The following is a 19,990-nucleotide window of genomic DNA, read 5'->3' on the forward strand; positions in this document are numbered from 1 at the left end:
TTTCGACGTCACAACACACCTTGGTGGAAAGTGCGAAGATCTTAATATATTTAAGCAGATTTATTTTAATTGAAAGTAATAAACAATAAAAAAGCTAAAATCTGAGAAATAAACGTTCAAAACACTTTAAAAAAATGTTGAGCTGTCTATGGATTAAACATAATAAACTGATGCACCGCTGGGGGCAGTAACAATGCACTGCATTTTCCGGTAATTCTGCGAAGAAGACGAACGCGGAAGCAATCGAATTTAGTGACTGTAATCCTCGCTTCATCTTTTTTCTTATCTGAAATGTGTGCTGGTTGTGTGCATAAAGAATATCCAGACAGGGTGAGTGCTGCTGGCATTTTTCTATTACTTTTTGTTATGTGCTCCTTCAACTGCAATTTTTGCAAGTACTGCGCATGTTTAACTAACATTTGACAGCACCAGTGTATGGAGATCTGGCCCTAGTTTTATTTAAACCGTGTCCTCATTTGCCTGATATTACAAAGTTACATGCTCATGTTTGGTTCAGAGGTTTATCCTAAATGCTATTAAGAGTACTTGCATACGTCCGCATAAACTATGTTTGTGTACATTTATTCTGGAATTAATATTTCTGGATCTAATGCAATCATGAAATGTGTCGTTTATTTTCATGTGTTATTTGCCCAGGGTAATACCTGTTTGGAAAATGGTTCATATCTCATGAACTTTCTTGGCTGTGCCAACTGTCACCAGAGAGACTTTGTGTTGATCAGTGACAAGACTGCGGTGAATGAGGATGAGGAGGAGATTGTTACCTATTTGCGTAAGTATTGGCATAGCAAATACCTTGCAAAATACATCTCCGAGGAAAATGATTAACATTTGCTTTTTCTCAGATATGTGCAAGAACTGTGACCATGTCATAGCCAGACATGAATACACCTTCACTGTGGTGGATGACTATCAGGTGAGAATAGAAATAATACAAGCAACTTTACTGTGTACTACTTACTATACAGTATAGGAACCATTAGAAATGTATTTCTAAATCACCTATTTTTCTAAGTCCACTTATTTCCCAGTGAGAAAAAGCCACGCCCTTCATTTTTTTCATATTCAAAATTCGTCACAATACTGATGTCTTCTGGTTCACGCTGACTTTAAGAGTATTAATAATTGTATGTGTTTTTTAGGAATACACAATGTTGTGTATGTTGTGTGGAAAAGCAGAGGACTCCATCAGCGTGCTGCCAGATGATCCTAGGCAAACAGCACCTCTGTTTTAAATTATTTGCACTGAAGCCAAGACAGGGAATTGCATTCATACAGAGCATCTGATGCATGTTTTAAGGGAGCCGTAATACATGCATTTTCATACGCTTCGCACTGGAGAACAGCATACATGTTGTTATGTATAACTCCAGGAGAATATATTGCAGAATGCATTGTGCTCTTTATTTCTACTTGGTCCTAGTGGCATCTAGGTACACAGTGCTCATAAAGGAACTTGAGCTTGACGGGTCATTCCTTAATTTTAAACTATTAATATTAAACCATTGTTCCTCAAGCTTCTGTTCATCCCATGATCATCCATTGTTTTCCATGAGTAGCTCTTTTTAACCTGATTGGTAGAAACTGTATAGCAGATTAGGTTAACATGGATTATCAGTTTCTTAGAAAGCAGATTTACATCCTTATCTCACTGTGGTAAGGCAAATTGGATAAACACGATATATTTGAATTAAATACACGTTAATGATGCAACCAAGGATAACATATTTACTAATTTTTAAGGGAATCTACATGAAATGTACTTTGTAAATTGTCATGCTTTATTTCTAGTGTTAATGCAACAATAAAATAATTTTGTATGCTTTGTCTAAATAAACTAAATTTGTTGTATGCAGCACTTTTATTTTCTGTTTATACAAATTAGATGAGAACGCCGAGTGGAAAATATAAATTATAGAAATATGAATAAGTTGCACTTTTATGGAAGGAGTGTGTTAGTGATGAGAAGGTTTGAAATAAAAAATAATGCAAGGCGAGTTCAAATCATTATTGATAAATATGGCAAAAGCAAAATAATTGATTTTAGGGATAAAATGGATGGCAGGTAATATTGTACATTTTTGCTTGAACCAGACAGGCAAAAATCAATAAATCAATTAGTCAGCTTTTTAATTGTTAATTGAAAAAGTTAATCAAAGTTGTCCTAAGACAAGAACGAGTATTTTTAAAATTTTATTAAAGATCCACTAGTGAATATGATATGCCATGCAATTTAAAGGAAAGCTTTTGCAATATGTATTAGTATTTTTTAATAGTGTATGTGAAGGTTTTTGCATTAAATTTTATGACAAGACCAAAGACCAATTTTCAGTTATGGGTGGACAATAAAATGTCCAAAACTAAATGATGACATACTGCAATGTCAACCTCATGGTGTCGGGTACTAAAGAGTACTCATTTATTCCATTAATATGAATACATATACATTCCAACATAGTGACTTCCTTTTGCATGATTGAAATATGTTTGTTAGCAAAATACAGTACATGAAGCATGATGTGGACTTCCTTCTTAATATATTTATATCTATATACAGTTCAGATTATGTACAATTCTTAAGATGTACACCATTGTACCGTTGTTACGGGTCTATATTGATGCTTAATGTAGTTAGTGTATTTCCAAGACAAAATAGACAAACCAGAACAAAACAACTATTCTAGCTGCACAGCACACAATGGATTCTAAATTGTGTTAATGATTCGGTACCCCTATCTTCTTTAGACAACTTTCAATTAAACCAAAAACTTTTTGGAGCCCAAAAACTGTAATCCATCAAGGCATGGACACCCAATGTATCACACAGCTCACGTCTCACTGATGTATTCAAGTAAATGTTAATAGGACTATTGTTGCGCATTACAGAGTTACTTGCTCTGTTTAAGGGTTGTTTTAAGGGTCAGAGTTATGCTTTTTTTACAGTGACTGTGTTAGTATGATATTACAGGCATGGAAGAGAGATTATACTTGGCAATTGCAAGGTTGCTGACCCTTAACGTGATGGCAGATTCGCTCAGTAGCAAGTAATAAAGCTACATCATAAGGTACAGTTAACACATCCAATAAATAAATAAATACATTCTATAGATGATACAGTACATACATTCCCTGAAATACATATATACACATGCTTGCTTGTACCACATGTATCTATACATAAGTGATATTACATTGTATAGATAGCTAGCAAACAAAATGAGTGGTTAAGATGAGTAGTGTAATTTATAATAAATGATTAAAGGACAAAATTATTAAATATAATAAAAAAAATTAAGGCTAGAGTTGTATAGTGCTCCCACAAATGCTGAATCTGTCTTGATAGTATACAATGAGTTACTATCAGCCCCATTGTTTTCAATATTCAAACACTTTACACTGTTAGTGGCCTTAAATTGTAAACATGTCAAATGTAAATCCAGACATGTGAAAAAGACAAAAAAACAATTAGATAAATTACAAATAAAACACAGAAAATCTGTATTTGGCACAAACTATAAAGAGTGTAAAAAAATCCTTAAGAAATACAATGGATAACTTTTGGGGGTAAAAGTCACAGCATCACTGGAAAGTTCAGCACGTTGATAATATTTCATAAAATGACAAAAACATAATGCGTTCAAGTAATCACAACCACGTTTTTACCCCTCCACTTATCAAACACCGCTTGTAAAAAAGCTACAGTTCATCAGGCTTGATAATGATAGTGAAAGCTACTTTAAACATTTCTAAACCCACTTCTCAAATGACAGGATTCTTGTCATCACTTCATGTATGTATTTCCTCTTTTTATTTGCTCAATTTAGTTGTGGCTTTAATCTCAGGACTTCCCGCTCTGGTTCGGCTACAGAGCCCTGACCCATGATTCAGTCGCAAGTCACTGATTCGAGGAGGTGGGGAGGCTGAACAGCTACTTGGTGATTGGCTATGACCGCCTTCAAAACGAGAAGGGGAGGAGCTTAGCGAGCGCTGCAGAGAGGAGGTGGTGGTGCGTTGGTACCGAGAGGAGGAGCTGACAGCGAGCCCGCCTCGCTCCTGCATGAGCTGAGTAAGGTTGTCCAGAAGATCTGCGTCACCGGTGCTGCTGGCACGTATGCGGTAGCGTCTGCGCCTGGTACGAAAAATAACCATAATAACTCAAGTATTTAACAGATAAATGTGCAAATTATGTAAAGACAACGCCAATAACACATTCAATTTTCTCACCTGTTCTCACCGCCTGCACGTAGGGGTGGTTTTCCTGGTGGCGGTCGAGGAACGAATCGAGCAGACAGTTGCTCCGGCACAAGCGTGGGGCTTATGGGCCTCGGTATCTTACTTTTGCTTGACAACGGGCCAGAAGACAACGACAAAGAGAGCGGCTCCTCCACCTGCCAGTCTGACCCACGTGAACCAGCAGGGAAGGTGAACTTGTCACGGAGCAGAGCCGAGGGGAAGTGCTCACAGGACAGCGACAGAGATGGGGAAAGGGGAGCCGGAAAACCCCTGCGGGTAGGAGAGTCCGGATCCCGGACCGGGATGCGACTGGCTCGCGGGGAGAGATCACGAGGGGAGGGTGGAGCTGCCTCAACACTGTGTCCATTAGTCTCACCCTGGTTAGGAGTTAAAGAAGGTCCTCCATCAGGATACCCAGAGTCACTCTCCACATCCTTCTCAGATGCCTTAACAGATACAAAGTTTTCATCTGCAGGATTATGGCATTTAGGGGAGGTGTTAGCCGGCACGTGGTTATGCTCTTTTTCTGGAGGGCCCGACAGGTTGTCAGGCTGAGATTCACCGACTGTCTTTTGTTGAGACTGGATGGACTGTAGCATTGCATTGGATGACTGTAAAGGAAATAGTATTAAAGGGGAGATATCATGAAAATCTGACTTTTTTCATGTTTAAGTGCTATAATTGGGTCCCCAGTGCTTCAATCTAGAAAATGTCAAAAAGATTAACCCAGTAACTTAGTTTTGGTAAACCATTATCTGCAAGTATGTGAAAAAATAAGTCATTGAAATTTAGCTACCCTTGTGATGTCAGAAGGGGATAATACCACCCCTTAATCTGCACTATCCAACCACGGCACTGCCATTTAGTGCAGAGATCAGCTTATGGAAACAAGCAGACTACGAATACTGTGATGCTCCAAAACCTATGTTAGAAGGTAGAGTGAAATACCTGCTCAAAATGAGTCCTGCCGTGGTGGACCATTGATGCAGGCTGGATTGTGGGCAGTCTCCTTAGTCCAGACAGCCCAGATAGCCCTCCAATGCCTGGCAAACATGGCAATCGGGTGAATGGAGGTCCAGTGTGGCAGGCACCTGCCTGGAACTCCCCTAAGTTGCTCAGGCAGCTGGCGCGCTGTGGCAAAGGGTCGGACCAGGTGCGAGGCAGGGCGAGAGGGCTGGAGGAGCGTGGCGAGATCCCTGAGCGTTCCTCCTCATCAGGTTTAGTTACAGCTGAACCGCTCCCACCCTCAAGCTCCACTAGGACCCACTCCTGTGAATCACCCACTTGGGGGACCGGGCTGAGGTTGACAGCCACAAAACCGCTGCTGGCTGCTGCCTCCTCATCCTCCAATGAGCCCTGCTCAACCCGACACGCAGTCCTGTCCTGGGGAAGGCATTGCCGCTGCTTCCCTAAACTATACAATGAGAAAGCAACCGTAAAATTGGGGAAGTCTCAAAACAGACTTATTAGTTGGCAATAATAATTAAGAAGACGGTGGCAAATACTTACTAGGCCTCTAAGAAGCGTTCAATAGTGGGCTTAGGCTCAGGGGTCAGTCTTTTGTCCAGTCCCATGCTTTGGCTGTGGCGTATCCTTCTAAGCAGAGGAGCCACGCGGTCGATGAGTAAAGTCTCCGAGCGTACCCGTCTGGGAGACCCCTGGATGGAGCCACTGTTGGGGCTCTGGTTTCCCTCTTTGCTTCGCTCCTCCTCACTAGCCACCTGAATAAGACACACAATGAAATGCATGACCATCTCTTATATGTGTTGGGATGTTTACCATCATTCTCTTTTGTAATCAGAGCCATATTGTACTGGGCCGGGTTTCCCGATAACGATAGAACTTAGCACTTAAGAGCGCTTTCTACGAGCTACTTAACGAACATTCGTTCGTCGTTCATTTACGTGCGTTTCCCAAAGATGCACGTGAAACGATCGCTCGCAGCTGGGTTTTAAGTGCTACTTACGAGTCGCTATCCATTTGTCAAGTGCTGAAATGTCACCAATAGAATGACCCGAATTTGGTAGCAGAAGCTTGTTTAGGCTAATGATCTTCAGCCGATGTGCACTAATATTTTTAATAATATATTTTCATTATTGTTCAATGACTTTTTAAATGTTTTAATAATTTATTAAATATTATTTTCCGTATTTAGTTAGGACTCGTCCCACTGCGAAATGCCTTCTGCGTTTCTATTAGATTAGATAGTTTAGATTATTATTATTATTTGTTGTTTATTATCTATGTTTATTTATTATTATGGATTATTGCATTGTACCGTAAATATTTATTTGGTGTCTTTAATTAGATGCCATTTCCCTTCAAAACAATGTTTAGATGAATTATAGCAGCAATCGGTATGAACCATTTTTCAATTTGCTATACCAACTTTTACCAAAATACAAAAAACTTTTACCAACTTGTACAAAATACGTTTTCCTTCTTTATTAATTTATGTTTAGTCATTTAAATTTGATTTCTCATTTGAATTTTAAATATATTATACTATATATTTAATATAAAATAAACAAAGAAGAACCAAATAAATAAATAAACATTTAAAACATTACATTATCGTTATTGCAGGAGTGCAATTTGCTGGTTGTCCTGTAGGTGACCTTGTAACTCTGTTGTCTTACGATGCACTTATGAATGAACGATTACTCCAGACCACTCGTAGATCTACGATGATTTTCAAGTGCAACTTAAGTTACGAAGCTTTTGGGAAACAGCCCGTAATTCTAAGATGATTTGTACGATCGTTTTTACGATCTACTTAGCCTTACGATGCTTTTGGGAAACCCGGCCCTGGTTAGCGTTACTTTGTTATTTAATTTGTACTTTTATGCATACTGTAGTGCATTGTCTTTGCACTAGGTTGCACACATGCATTTTACGTGGCTAGTTTGTCCAAAAATAAAAATGATCACATGATTTACTCACCCTCAAGCCATCCGAGATACATATGTCCATCATTTGAAAGTGTGTTTATCTGAAAACTATGTAGATATGCATCTCGGATGGCTTGAGGGTGAGTAAATCATGCTGTCATTTGCGTTTTTGGTAAACTATTCCTTTAACTCGATGTTGTTGTTTTTTTAGTTCAGTGTCTGTATGTACCATCATGGTCTTGGAGAAACGTCATCTCATTTTGCTGTGTACTGCACTGCAACATATGGTTGAAATGAAAATGAAGCTTCTCTTGACTTATAATCACTTCATGCAAATGATCCTTATCCTTCTTGCACCAAGTACCTTTCTGATCAGCGGTTGAACGTGGTTGAGGTTTCGGTCACGGCTGTGCTCCACATCCTCCCAGACATCCGCTACCTGCGCAGGCTGAGTTGGAATGGGGGCGCAATTATCAGCCTCGCTGAGGCGCTCACCTTGAAGGACGTCCTCTGTGTTCTCTCGCTGCAGATCGCCTGGGATCACAGAGGCATTGGCCATACTGAGGGAAACATAAGTTGATTGTTCAGTTTCAGAAACCTTGAACATTTTATACAGAGAATCTGTAAAAACAGGGATTTAAAAAAAAATCTATGCATGTTGTATTGTTGATGTTGGAGATCTACCCCAAGTATGCAGGTGTGAGGCGGGTCAGCTGCTGGGCTGTGGTCGCCAGGGTTCCAATATTTAGTGTGTCCTCTGAATCAGTTTTTTCCCAGTCATATGGGTCATTTTCCACCACGTTATAGCTCTTCATACTGTTGTCAAAGACTGACAGCAGGAGCTGCAACAAAAATTGCGATTTAAAATTGTATTTATACTGTAAGACTGTCTCATTAGATTTAAAAAAGGGGAATAAAAGGCACAATATGTCATTCTTGCCAATAGAGGTCGCTAAACAACAACAACAGAGAGCAACACAACACTAGTGGTTTTGAATCGCACTTGTGATACTCTGCTGTCACATACCAATCGGTCTGCGAAGTGCCACATAAAGTCAAACACACCGATAGTTTCTATGACAGCAAGAGAGAAAACCAAAAATAACCTGAACATGAAACCATTGACAAAGGTGCGGAGAGCTAATTAAAACGGCGAACCTCTGAATTCAAAAATGGTTAAAAACATATGGGATAATATAAGTACAAAAGTGATGTTTTTATATTTTAACAAAAATTTTTTACATATTGTGCCCTTTAAAATCATCACATTTATTATCTTGCTTTATTACACTGCTGTTTGCAATGCTTGATTCTGATTGGCCAGATGCAGATTTGTAGGTTTGTTATTCCCAGATCACAACCGCCTAAAACTAATAACACACAGTAATCCGGATGCTGCAAATAATTTTGAACAGTACAGTTTAATATAACATTATAAGTTGGATATAAAAATGTCTTTTAGATAAACAGGTTTTCTCATTTTTTGTTAAAAATGAGCAAATAAAATATTTCAAATCCCTATTTAATGTTCTACTTATGAGGTAAATAGCCGTGTAATAAGCTGGATAATGTACAGGCAGCTGGTTGTTTTCGCGAAATAAGCACCGTCAGTGTAATACAAGACCTGATCACACTGTTGGCGCTTATTTTTGGGATAACAACCGACTGCCTATACATTATCCCATACTTATTTTATACTGCAACCAAAATCTTTAAGAATCTTTATTGTGAATTTTTTACATTTCACAAAAAAACTGTTAAAGGCCCAATACCTGGTAATCTGGTTTAGTGTAGTAGTCCAGATTGGAGATATGGTCAAGGAAAACACTAAAGTCATCTGGAAGGTGCTTAAGCATGAGGCGATGATTGTATGTCTCCTTCATATTTCCCACCTGTTCCTGTCATTACAGCAAAGACCAGGATGAGATTAGTTAACTGAAACAAACACCAGTCTCTTATCCATCAAATATTATGACTGGAGCAGAACGTACTTTGTCCTTGACTTTCCTCCAGGGTAACTGGCCCACCATAAACTCCACAAGCATGTAAAATAAAGACCACAGGTCATCATGTCGACCCATTTCCTTAACAAATGAAAGACGAAACAGAGTAGAATGTCAATTTAGTGAAACGCTTCATAAATGAAGTTGCTTAGCTGGCTTGATAGTTTTTAAAAATAAGTGAAAAGGGAGATTTAAGTTACCTTGTTCTTGTGGGCATTAATTGAAGCATAACGGACGGTCCCTCTGAATCCTGCCACTGGACGTGGCTAAAAATCAGATTAACCAAAATCAAAATATTACAATAGCACCCTTGATTTAATAGTGATGTTTCATTAATACAGCTTTAAAAAAACTCACTGGACGGACTTCTTGACATGAGTTTGTAAACTGGCGTGCCAAACCGAAATCGAGCATGTAACACGTTCGGCAAGTAGTGTCTAGGCGCCCCATCGCGAAATTGGACTGTTTGAAAAAGAAAAGGTTTGATCTGAAGATGACTCTTTTATTAGGCTAAATAAATAATGAAATAGATGCTCTGACAACACATAAATTATAATGCAAGTTAAAAGCACTTTTAGGCCAAAGCCTATGTGTGAGAGCACACTGAGGCTCTTATCAACAGTCTTACCGGTTTGATGTCTCTGTGTAGGAAACCCACAGAATGGATGCTCTCAATGGCTTCTAAAATTTGTCGGCCGAGCCTGAGTGTGGTGGACACGGTGAACGTGCCGTGAGTCATGGTGCGTCGAAGGTCTGCCAAGTTCCTTCCCTGTAAATCAATGTCAACAAACAAACATATTATAAAAACAAACAGGTTGTTGTGTTTTTATAACTTCTATAACTTCTGTGTGGTCATTCCCATGAATCTATCAAAATAATAACATAATGTGATGCCCTACCTGAAGCTCCATGACCACGTAATTGAAGCGGTCATTGCGTCCACACCCGACAAAACGACAAACGTGGTCTTTACCTATGACATCAAAACACTTTTAAATGTTATATGAATTTTGTGTTTTTAATTTATTAAAATACCTTCCTGGACAAAAATCCTTTTAGTAAGACTATGTTTACATACTGTAAAAGAAAGTTGGTTCAACTTAAAAATATTAGTTGACAAGAATTTTCACACAGATTTTTGAGTTAACTAATACTTTTGAATTTTAAAGTTGAATTTTAAAGTATTAGTTAGCTCAAAAATGAATATTTTTTAAGTTGAATAAACACAAAATTTAAAAAAAAAAGTTGAACCAACAAACCTTTTTTACGGTGCAAGTTTCCCTCTCCACTAGGGATGGGCGATAAATCGCCTGTGATTCTCATGCCTATTTCATCAGTAAAGCCGGTTTCATGATAAGTAGTAAATCGCTATCACCTGCTTTCAAATAAAGCGCCATTTACTACACAGAGCCGTATTTTACCAAGAAGCTAGACAAATCATCTCTGATAATGTATGCGATTTTGCAGAACTTCTCTGTGAAATGCGGCTCGGTGTAGTAATTGCCGCTCCATTCCGAGTTCAACACGAGTTTGCGCGAGTAGATTACATACAAAGTCAATGGAAAGACGCGATCAGACACGTCCTTGCATGGGGGGATGCGAATGACGAGATGTGGCAGGCGCGTATGCCACAAAAACACGCACTATTTGCCTCAAACGCATCTTCGCCCAAGTTAAAAATATCCAACTCGATGCCCCACGTTTGGTGTGTACGTACTAGCATCACTGATGAGATACACATGAGAATCACAGGCGATTTATCGCCCACCCCTATTCTCCAGTCAAAATGAGATAAAAAGTCATAAATTTAAGATGGTGGTGTTACCCTGAAGTCTTTTTAGAACTGCAACTTCCATCTTCAGGACCTGTTTGGGTTGCTGTGCAGACTCAACTTTCAAAGCCACACTGATGTGGTTCACCTGGTCCAAGACTTCATAAATCTCCCCAAAACCACCCCCACCAATCTTCTTCAACTAGACAACAAAAACAAACTTGTGAGTGAATGAAAAAGTCCTGTACAATTTGTTTAGGCACAGATTCAATTCTACTTGAAACAAAAAAAAAAACATGCAAGACAAATATTATTTTTGTCATGAAATAAAATGCTGCCATGTAGTGCCATGCAGCATGTCAGCATGCTGTATCATTTTATTTGCTAATGTCAGCATTTCTCTACACACCTGCAGTGTATCAGTGACTGCACTCCAATGTTTTTGAAACAGTGAATACATTGAAACCCAGACCTTGACCTTTAATCCTTCCTTACTATGCTTTTTCTAAGTGTCCTGTTACTGGCTTTGTAATCATATGAAGAAGAATCTCCTTTAAAAGGAACTCACCACTCTCCATCGCTCTCGGACCACACTTCCCACAGCCAAAATATCAGTCTGCTCCCCTGTTCCACTCATCCTGATGCCCCAGAGTGGAACGAGCACACTCAGAGATGCTCCACACCTTACATCAGTGAGCCTGACACATCACTGAAAAACAGAATTAGATGAGTGTTTACTGGTAGACCATTGTGGTGGCAAAGGTTACAGGTTCGATTCCTAGGAAACACAAATATTGATAAAATGTTTACCTTTAAATGCACTTTGGTCTGGGATATTGAAAGCATAATAGATCTGTAAAGTTTATTTTAGGTTCATTTAAGTTAATGGGTTAACTTTCTTAAGGGTACCCTACAAGGTTAAAACAGCTTCTCTAAATACAAGGTTTGCATAAACTTACTGTATAATAGCTGTCAGTAGAACTAACCGAACACTTGCCTTAATGTTTCGGATGTGGCAAAGTATAATAATAAACCAACATTTAATTTGCTGCATTAATGTAATGAGGTGGGACCTATGTAAACAACGCAGCCTGCATGAATCTGACCCGTACTGTTGATGTCCTTTTGAGTTGAATAAGCAAAAAAGGATCCTCCCCTGACTCTTTTTCACTCACTGCTAGGGTGCAAGGCAAAATTGATGGAGCTAAATACAGTCAAATCCTAGTGGTACAGGCTTAATGTAGGCCTAACAAAAAATACAATTCACCTTATATGCAAAACTCTTGATTATAAAGAGAACCTGTTGTTTAATGTAAACTTTTAAAGGCAATATAATAATTTCTAAACAGAAATGTTATGTAATTTTTAACATAACATTACATATGTAAATTATTAAACATGTACTTTTGTCATTAAATACATTTTAACACTCAAAACACTGTTTTACTACAAATGCAGAAATACTTTGTGTAAACAATCAACTATTCAATTTTCTATAATACAAATCTTTACAACATAAATGAATGATTTATTAACCTTGCAATGCAGTACCTCAGCAACACTGCTGCAAAGATGAGATCCTGTTATAAGATTATAATCTTTTGTAATATAACAATATCAGGCGTTTTGACCATGATAATCCATAACACATCCATACAGGACTGTTCATGTTTTCATAGAGATCTTAGTGCGGCCTATTACAATTGTTTTTATCAGCTAACAGTTTGCTGTATCAAAGAAATCTGTTTCGCTAACATCCGCAAGCTATGCTGCATAATCGAGCCGTCTCCTACATTTTTGTCTAGAGTGACTCTGTCCTATCCGCATCCAGTGAAACAGAGGGAGACGTAGGACACAGGCTAAAGCTAAAGCATCAACACCGGACTAAAATCACGGAACAAAACAGCGCAATGATGCGATACCGTGCTCGATAAATACCCAAAGTGAACATAATAGATGTACAATTCAATAAACGGTTGTTACGCTACTATTACAAAATCACCTTAGCAACACAATGTTGTGACAGCTGTAATCCCGCTAATAATGCGGACTAGCACGCCGCTCGTTCAGATGCCCGGTGTGTGCATTACCTCTCTCTGCGGCTGCGGTACGAGCCATTTCCAAACACTTTAAATCGCCGCTTTCGGTTTCACAGACCATGATGATATAAAAGCTGGACATAATAATCCCATATCGTTTAGGGGCACGAAATATCAATTAAATTGCACATTGTTTATCCATGTACTCTCTCAGCAGCAGCAGCGGCGGCGTCTAGATGAATGCGCGCGACTGACTGTACCGATGAATGACGTCACGCTCGGCCGAACGCTTTCTTTACAAACATTGGTTGATAAAATACTAACTGTTTCAGATAATAAAAAAACACTTATAAAATACCACAAAAAGCAAGCTCCTAATAAGAAACAAAAAGACTTACAGGCCCGAAAGATTATTTTATTCCTTGTTGCTCATATTGTCTCAAATTTTGGGATGTCATACATTTTATAAATTGTGTTGTAGGCCTATGTCATCTCTGTTTCTAGGACTGTAAACATATTTAAAATGTTCATGTGGACATTACACAGGTAAAAAATATTTGAAACAGGCCGTGGTTTTTGTTACACATTTTTTATAATAAGATGTGTGAGTGTGTGACATTTCTTGAATTACATAAAAGAGTACCAACATTAATTTAAAATGTGAACAGTCCTCTCTACATCCAGAAATGTAACAAAAAACTAAATCCACATTGTACAAATATTTTTTAAGAGAAATATAGAAAAAGACAGATGTGTCAAACAATGATTGAAACTGTTTTGTGATTCCTCATAACCATGTAAAATAATTAAACATGGTATTTTTAAACTGGCACTTGGTCTTGTTCATATTCATATTCACCATTTCAACAAACAGAAACCAAAAAAGTACATTTGCTACTCTTTAAAGATTAACAAAGGATTTTCTTGCCACAATACCCGTATACATAGCATTTTTTAGTCCTGTTGTGTGATGGGTTGGTGTGGGATGCTGGGGTTGATGTGTGGGACAAAAGTTATTAAATAGGATTTCTATATTTTTTACATGTTTTGTATGCTTTCTTGAAAATAAAAAAACATTAAGTTACAATAAGGCTATGTGGTTCCATACTACCAACAGCAAAGTACATAAAAGGGAATTGTTTTGAAACCAATAAAAAAAGCAAAAAATAAAACCAACTAGAAATTAGAATGTAAAACAGTATCTTATTTTTTTTAAGTATGACTAAACAAGTGTTTATAAAAATTATTGCATCCCTTTTTAAAAGTTTAAAACATTTTTAAAATCGAAGCATTCATTTTTTTTACAGATATGAAACAACCCCCCCCCCCCAAAAAAAATGTGTTAATGATAAGTAGTGGTGAGGTAAGGGGCTTTGTCTCCCAGGACTGCTGAGTGTTGATTCAGAAATATTACAATGTGATTCACTCTTGTTGCTTCTGCCTTCTAATTTACACAGAGAAAGGCTAATTAATATCATTAATTTCAGTTCGGTCCATAAAATGGTTAAAACACTTAAAACAGAGCAAACTTAAAAAAGTGCCACCCATGTAAACACACGAGGCAAGCATTTTGTCCACTGTCCAATATTAGATCTCCTGTGCAGACTTTCCCCCATCAAGCAGTCGCTCTCTTTCGGCCGCATCCACCTCATCTGTACTCTGCGGTCCAGGGCAGCAGGGAAGCTTGGCCATCAAGGGCTTGTGGAGTCCATTGTACAGTGCCGTACCTACAAGTAGAATAATGAATCCTAGGATCTGCAGGCCAAGGAATTTTTCCCAACCAAGCGCCAAGCTTACGATCCATATGACTAGAGTACGCAGACTGTCCAACACCATGCGTGTGGTGGCACTGATCTCCTTGGTGACGCTGATGCCCGCAAAGTTGAAGAATGCGATGCTCACGGTGTTGCCCAACAGTGCCAGCAAGATGAGAGGCTTATGGCCAATCTGACAGAAAGCATCAATGGCGTCCTCGAGGACCTGCCGTGGGTTACCTCCAAAATCGCCCACATGGATGTAGAACATCGGAATGAGTAGGAGAGAGAGAATGACGAATCCAAAGAAACCTAAAAGAAACAGAGACAGATTAGACTATTACAAACTTTATTTAAAAGTTTTTATAATGTTATGTTATTTTTCTATACTTGAAGCATTATAATTTAACTATGAATGAATACTATTAAATATCAATATATTTGAATCAAACATGTTTACATGAAAGGTTATTAAAAGTATTAAAACTTTACCCTCAGTTCCAACAGCCTTTAGGGGATGCACATTGTGCTTGTAAACAAACTTCTCCTCCAGGACCATCTGAACCGCAACAATAATCTGTGCCATGATGATCAAAAGATCCCCTAGGAAACAAAGATCAGAAGCCCTTCAGTTCAACTGTCATTTTCAGATAAAATTGAAAGAAGCAATTAATCAAAAGGAAAACACAATACACCCTGATGAACAGATTAAAGGTGCCAAAGAATGCATTGTTAAATTGTTCTCTGATACCTACATAGAAGGTATGTGGGTTTATTAACTCAATAAAATTATCCAAAAACCCTAGGATTTCCCTTTAGAATGAAATGGTCTATTATTACCTTATTTGAAAGGGTCATGAATCATAATGCTGCGTTTACACCAACCGCGGAAGAGGCGTTAAGCGCGAGTGATTTCAATGTTTAGTCAATGTGAAGGCGCGTTGACACGCATCTGGAGGTCCCGCGGCGTGGAAGAGGCGTTTGGCGCGAAAGAAGCGTTTCCGCCTCATTTGCGTGTCTAGCTCACGCGAAAGGCGCGAATTGAGCGTTGTGCACGGTACATGCGTTACGTGCGAATGGTGCTTTTTGGTTTACGCGAATTTGCAGATGACGCCCAAGTTGAAAAATTTAAACTTTGCCGGAATTTCGCGCCACGTTAACCAATCAGGAGCCTGCTTGCTGCTGTGGTGGCAGCCCTGCCCGGAGTCACTCATTCAACCAACGTTTGATATAGTCCGTAAGCAGTCACCCGGAGCTATTCGACTCAAGTTCTTATTTCTATAGAGGAGACAGGAATAAAAAGGACCTCGCTTGGAAGAATGTCAGTGAGGACATTAGGCAACCTGGTAAGTTGTAATACACGTCACTTTTGAGTCACGTGACGTTTATCGACCCACGCCGTTTATTTTCCCCCTATAGTAAGGTTACCAAATACAAACCGGTAACTGTCTTGATAAATGCACAATCAACATCAGTCATCTTGCATACAGACAACTACATAGAACTTGCCCCTCCCACAAGAAGCGGATTTTGCCTCTGACGCGCTTCAAATGCTTGCTTTTTCTGCGTGTCCTCTCCACTCTACACGCGCGAATGCATTCAAACTGTTCAAGTGGCAAACTAGGCACGGTAGACACGATTTTGACGCCTGAAATGCGGTTGGTGTAAATGCACCATAATGTTGAGCTCTGCTCTGATTGGCTGTTTCACAGAGCAGCTCCTTTCAGTCGCTCTTTGTGTATGCATACAGGCCTTATGTTTCAGCCTGTATCAGACGAAGATATGGAATTTTAGGAAAAATCTATTGGACACTTATAGACACTTTTCCATTCTACGGCACTTTAAGTCTGAGGCTTTGTTTATATTAGTGCGTTTTCATTTTAAAATGCATTACTTTTGCTGCGGATATGCCTGTCATCCAGACTAATGCGAAGTTTTCAACACTTTTTCAAGTCTTTTGTAAACCATGCAGACTCCTATTTAGTTTGAAAACGCCAGGGTTACGCTGCAGTGTAAACTAACCTAGCCGCAGTCTTATGTAAATGAAGGCCCCTATGATACTGTGGCTGTCTACATGCACAAGAGGCAAGCTATTATTAGATTAAAAGCTATTCCAACTTGTTTTTAACATGGATCCTGATGGAGATAGTGTTATAAGTAGTGTATTAAACCGAAAATGATCTAATGTAAACAGCACTTGAGATGACAGGATTTCCCGATTTGTAAATGACAAGTCACCTTCATTATATTTAATCTGATTGTCTTTAGTTGTCTTTCCAAACTTTGAATAAAAACATAAAAACAGCAGCACACATTACCTGTGATGACCTCACTCATCTTGTGACTGTCATCTCCATTGCCGCTCAAAACATCAGCCAGTCCAACTATCACCAGACCAAGGATCGTGAACAGGATCCCAATCCACTGGCTGGGCTCCAGTCGTCGTCCTAAGAATGCTACAGACAGAAGTCCAGTGAAGATGATCACAGCTCCTCGCAGCATCTGAAAACTGGATGCACTGGTCATGTTGAGAGCTAAACTCATGAAGAAACAGAAAAGAAGAGAGTACAAAACAAGAATACATTTTTATACGTTGTGGTCAATCCATGAATTAAAAAATAAGGAGCTCAGATGCAAAAGCTGCTAAACGTCACCTCCGTCAAAATTAAGTAATGATATTAATTGCTTTCTCTCAGTTCGTAGTATACGTTCATCAATACCTTCGCTTAAATCTGCTTAATACTGATCTCAGGCCATTCAGAAAAATACCACGTCAATTTTTTAGCAAAGTCCTTTAAGTGCATGGAGGATAAACTGGATGGAGGTTTCACATTGTGCACTTGTGCCCCTTGTGAGTACTTATATCACGAATATATCACGAATGTGGCAGTGACATGGATCACGATACCCCCTAATGTCTGGTTCAGATTTACATTCTGACTTTCATCATTTGCAATGTTTTGGTTGCATATTTAGTGATTTTGCAACTGTTTACTATGTCTTATCCAAAGAAGTGTTTTTTGGGGTTTTGCTTGCAGACTTTACTCTGTTTATTTCTACACTGACTCTTGAAAAGATACACAAAAGACCAAAGATTATCAACAAAACGACATATTGTGTGGGGTTACTCACCGATATACATGATACTAGTTCCAGTCATGTCACAAAGAGCAGGGGGGAGAAAAAGGAGGGGGTTGAAACTTTGGCCTGGTTCCATGGAGGGCTCAGGTCTGCGTCGATCATGACAAAGGAGGAGGTAGAACACCACCAGGCAGCACAGTTCACCCAAAAACATTCCTACAGCCTGGAGGGGTGAAGGGGGGAGAGATAAGAAAGAGTAAGGATAAAACAAAGAGGATATGGCAGAGTACAGAGGAAAATTGACATGAAGTGAGTCAAAAACCAGTTCTCTATATTTCAAGATGTAACAGGACATATTCTCAGTTCTCTGTTTTTTCAAAACGTGCTGACAAAATGTATTGAGAAGGAAGTTTGACGTGATCAGTGTATAGTTGACTTGGTGAGAACAGATAAAAGTAGTTACCTGTACAAAGGGATGTGAAAACTGATGTTCTGGAGAACCTTTACATCCAGGTGCAGAGAACATATCAGCCCATCTACACAAAAATATTGAGATATTTGCATGTTAATTAAACTTTACATAAGATTGTATTTTATAAACATTATATGATCATAAACATATCTGTCTTGCTGCTAGTTACAGTAACATTTAACTAACTGCATGCAACACAATGTACAATCATTTATCTTTACAACCAAAGCGTGACTGGCATAAGGAGAGAGATTATGACTATGAACAATATAAGTGCACATTTCTCTTGTCACACCACGTCTTGTTCAGGTTTAATACAAAAAGATATTTGAGCAGATATGAAAATAAATGTGGTATCACATTTCCTCTGCCTAGAAAGAAAGCTTCAGTTTAAGACACAGTTGTGTCAGATTACATGGAGTGTACTTTGAAACATCTTAGCCGTTTCATTGACTTGATGGACAACATAACTTGAAGCTTATTGCAAATTGCTTAATGCTACAATTTGGACTGAGTAACAGTCATGTGTGTTTTTGTGGCAGAATTGCTGATGGTGCAGCACCAACATGTCACGACTCGTAGGGTCATCACAGTTGCACGTGAACCATTTTATCCTGTCTAGACTTTTTTTATCTTTTATATGAAGATGTTTACTTTTATATAATGCATAAAGTTTTTAAACATTTCTGGAAAAAAGCTCTAAATGAATAAATTAATTATAAATGGTTTTCTACGGATATCAAGCAATAAAATGAAGATAACAGAGCGGCAGAATAGGAAAACTAGGCGGTAAGCTCATGTAAACAAACCCGATATATAGCGAGCGTGCAACTTACTTCGCAGATAATGTGTTAAGAGAGCCAGTCGTGACCATCAGAGCGGCGAGAAAGAGCTGATATTTTGTCCAAGCCATGATGAGTGAGAAACTAATGTGATCGTGAACACCATACGCCTTGAAACCTCTTGAATTTTGACTCTCTCACTGATGACAACAGCTAATCTGAAGAATCACGTCATTCGCCTGTATGTAAATCACATGACAGCGACCACGTGACACCATCAGCTGACCCGCTTTTTCCGCAGATTTTCAACGCTGAAGCAAGGCTGAAGTGCTCAGATCTTCTGATTAATATGACATATGAATCATATAAGCAGTTAAAATATATATTCAATAGCTGCCAAAGTACAAAAAAACAATCAGTAAACAACAACAAGTGATGTGTTAAAATGTGTGATTGGATATTGGAAAAATAAGGAAATAAATGGAAAAATAATAAATTTACTAGATTGTTCTTTAGTTACATTTTGTTCTTACTCCAACAAAAAAGTTTTTTTTACCATGTCAGCCAAATTATTGTAATTTAAGAATCTGTTTTTGTAACTTTCACCAAAATTCTAATTAGTGTAATATCTGCACTTGTGAAATATCTACTTGTACATTTCCTTTGCACCTTCTTTGTCATTCTTTTGGAGAATTTCTACGCTTTTGTTTTATTCACCCTTTTTGTGTCATCCTTTACAGCCGAGATGTGTGTTTTGTTTTGTTTTGTTTTGCTTTGTGTTTTTCTACAATCCCATAATGAAAAAAAATGCTGTATACTTTAATATTTAAATAAATATAAATAAATGTTTTTTAGCACAGTGAATTAGTATTACATAATATATAATATGAAAAATGTAGCATTTATTTAGTATACTATTTGTGGTATATTGTAAATAGTAAAG

General features: G+C 38.3%; 3 protein-coding genes across 3 annotated transcripts; 1 reads left to right on the forward strand and 2 right to left on the reverse strand.

The window, feature by feature from the left end:
• The first annotated feature begins 209 nt into the window (after nt 1-209).
• Nucleotides 210-1,872, forward strand: churc1 (churchill domain containing 1). Its single transcript, XM_065257023.2, has 4 exons — nt 210-330; nt 658-793; nt 867-937; nt 1,164-1,872. The coding sequence occupies exons 1-4, from the start codon at nt 292-294 to the stop codon at nt 1,254-1,256; spliced, it is 339 nt and encodes a 112-aa protein (XP_065113095.1). The 5' UTR covers nt 210-291; the 3' UTR covers nt 1,257-1,872.
• Nucleotides 1,873-2,253: 381 nt separating this feature from the next.
• Nucleotides 2,254-13,205, reverse strand: ttbk2b (tau tubulin kinase 2b). Its single transcript, XM_065257022.2, has 15 exons — nt 13,010-13,205; nt 11,488-11,628; nt 10,974-11,121; nt 10,048-10,121; nt 9,777-9,917; nt 9,506-9,610; nt 9,349-9,414; nt 9,137-9,229; nt 8,918-9,043; nt 7,830-7,987; nt 7,510-7,705; nt 5,764-5,975; nt 5,203-5,668; nt 4,246-4,865; nt 2,254-4,150 (listed from the first exon to the last, which is right to left on the reverse strand). Exons 2-15 carry the CDS (start codon nt 11,554-11,556, stop codon nt 3,829-3,831), a joined length of 2,796 nt encoding a protein of 931 aa, XP_065113094.1. The 5' UTR covers nt 11,557-11,628; nt 13,010-13,205; the 3' UTR covers nt 2,254-3,828.
• A 147-nt stretch (nt 13,206-13,352) lies between these two features.
• slc35f6 (solute carrier family 35 member F6) lies at nt 13,353-19,298 on the reverse strand. The gene is made up of 6 exons (XM_065257024.2): nt 19,102-19,298; nt 18,257-18,329; nt 17,845-18,016; nt 17,031-17,246; nt 15,205-15,315; nt 13,353-15,024 (listed from the first exon to the last, which is right to left on the reverse strand). The coding sequence occupies exons 1-6, from the start codon at nt 19,176-19,178 to the stop codon at nt 14,546-14,548; spliced, it is 1,128 nt and encodes a 375-aa protein (XP_065113096.1). The 5' UTR covers nt 19,179-19,298; the 3' UTR covers nt 13,353-14,545.
• Between the last annotated feature and the right edge of the window lie 692 nt (nt 19,299-19,990).

The sequence above is a fragment of the Paramisgurnus dabryanus genome, chromosome 12 (genome assembly GCF_030506205.2).
Source record: "Paramisgurnus dabryanus chromosome 12, PD_genome_1.1, whole genome shotgun sequence".
Classification (NCBI taxonomy): Eukaryota; Metazoa; Chordata; class Actinopteri; order Cypriniformes; family Cobitidae; genus Paramisgurnus; species Paramisgurnus dabryanus.

Excerpts from the sequence above, each read along its gene's own strand:
- slc35f6 (XM_065257024.2), bottom strand. The coding sequence starts at position 19,178 with ATGGCTTGGACAAAATATCAGCTCTTTCTCGCCGCTCTGATGGTCACG. Across the intron at positions 18,330-19,101 it reads CTTAACACATTATCTGCGAA|ATGGGCTGATATGTTCTCTG; the intron begins GTAAGTTGCACG and ends ATTTTTGTGTAG. Across the intron at positions 15,025-15,204 it reads AAAGGCTGTTGGAACTGAGG|GTTTCTTTGGATTCGTCATT; the intron begins GTAAAGTTTTAA and ends TGTTTCTTTTAG.
- ttbk2b (XM_065257022.2), bottom strand. The coding sequence starts at position 11,556 with ATGAGTGGAACAGGGGAGCAGACTGATATTTTGGCTGTGGGAAGTGTG. Across the intron at positions 9,611-9,776 it reads TACACAGAGACATCAAACCG|TCCAATTTCGCGATGGGGCG; the intron begins GTAAGACTGTTG and ends TTTTTCAAACAG. Across the intron at positions 9,044-9,136 it reads GGAGGAAAGTCAAGGACAAA|GAACAGGTGGGAAATATGAA; the intron begins GTACGTTCTGCT and ends CTGTAATGACAG.
- churc1 (XM_065257023.2), top strand. The coding sequence starts at position 292 with ATGTGTGCTGGTTGTGTGCATAAAGAATATCCAGACAGG. Across the intron at positions 794-866 it reads GGAGATTGTTACCTATTTGC|ATATGTGCAAGAACTGTGAC; the intron begins GTAAGTATTGGC and ends GCTTTTTCTCAG. Across the intron at positions 938-1,163 it reads CTGTGGTGGATGACTATCAG|GAATACACAATGTTGTGTAT; the intron begins GTGAGAATAGAA and ends TGTGTTTTTTAG.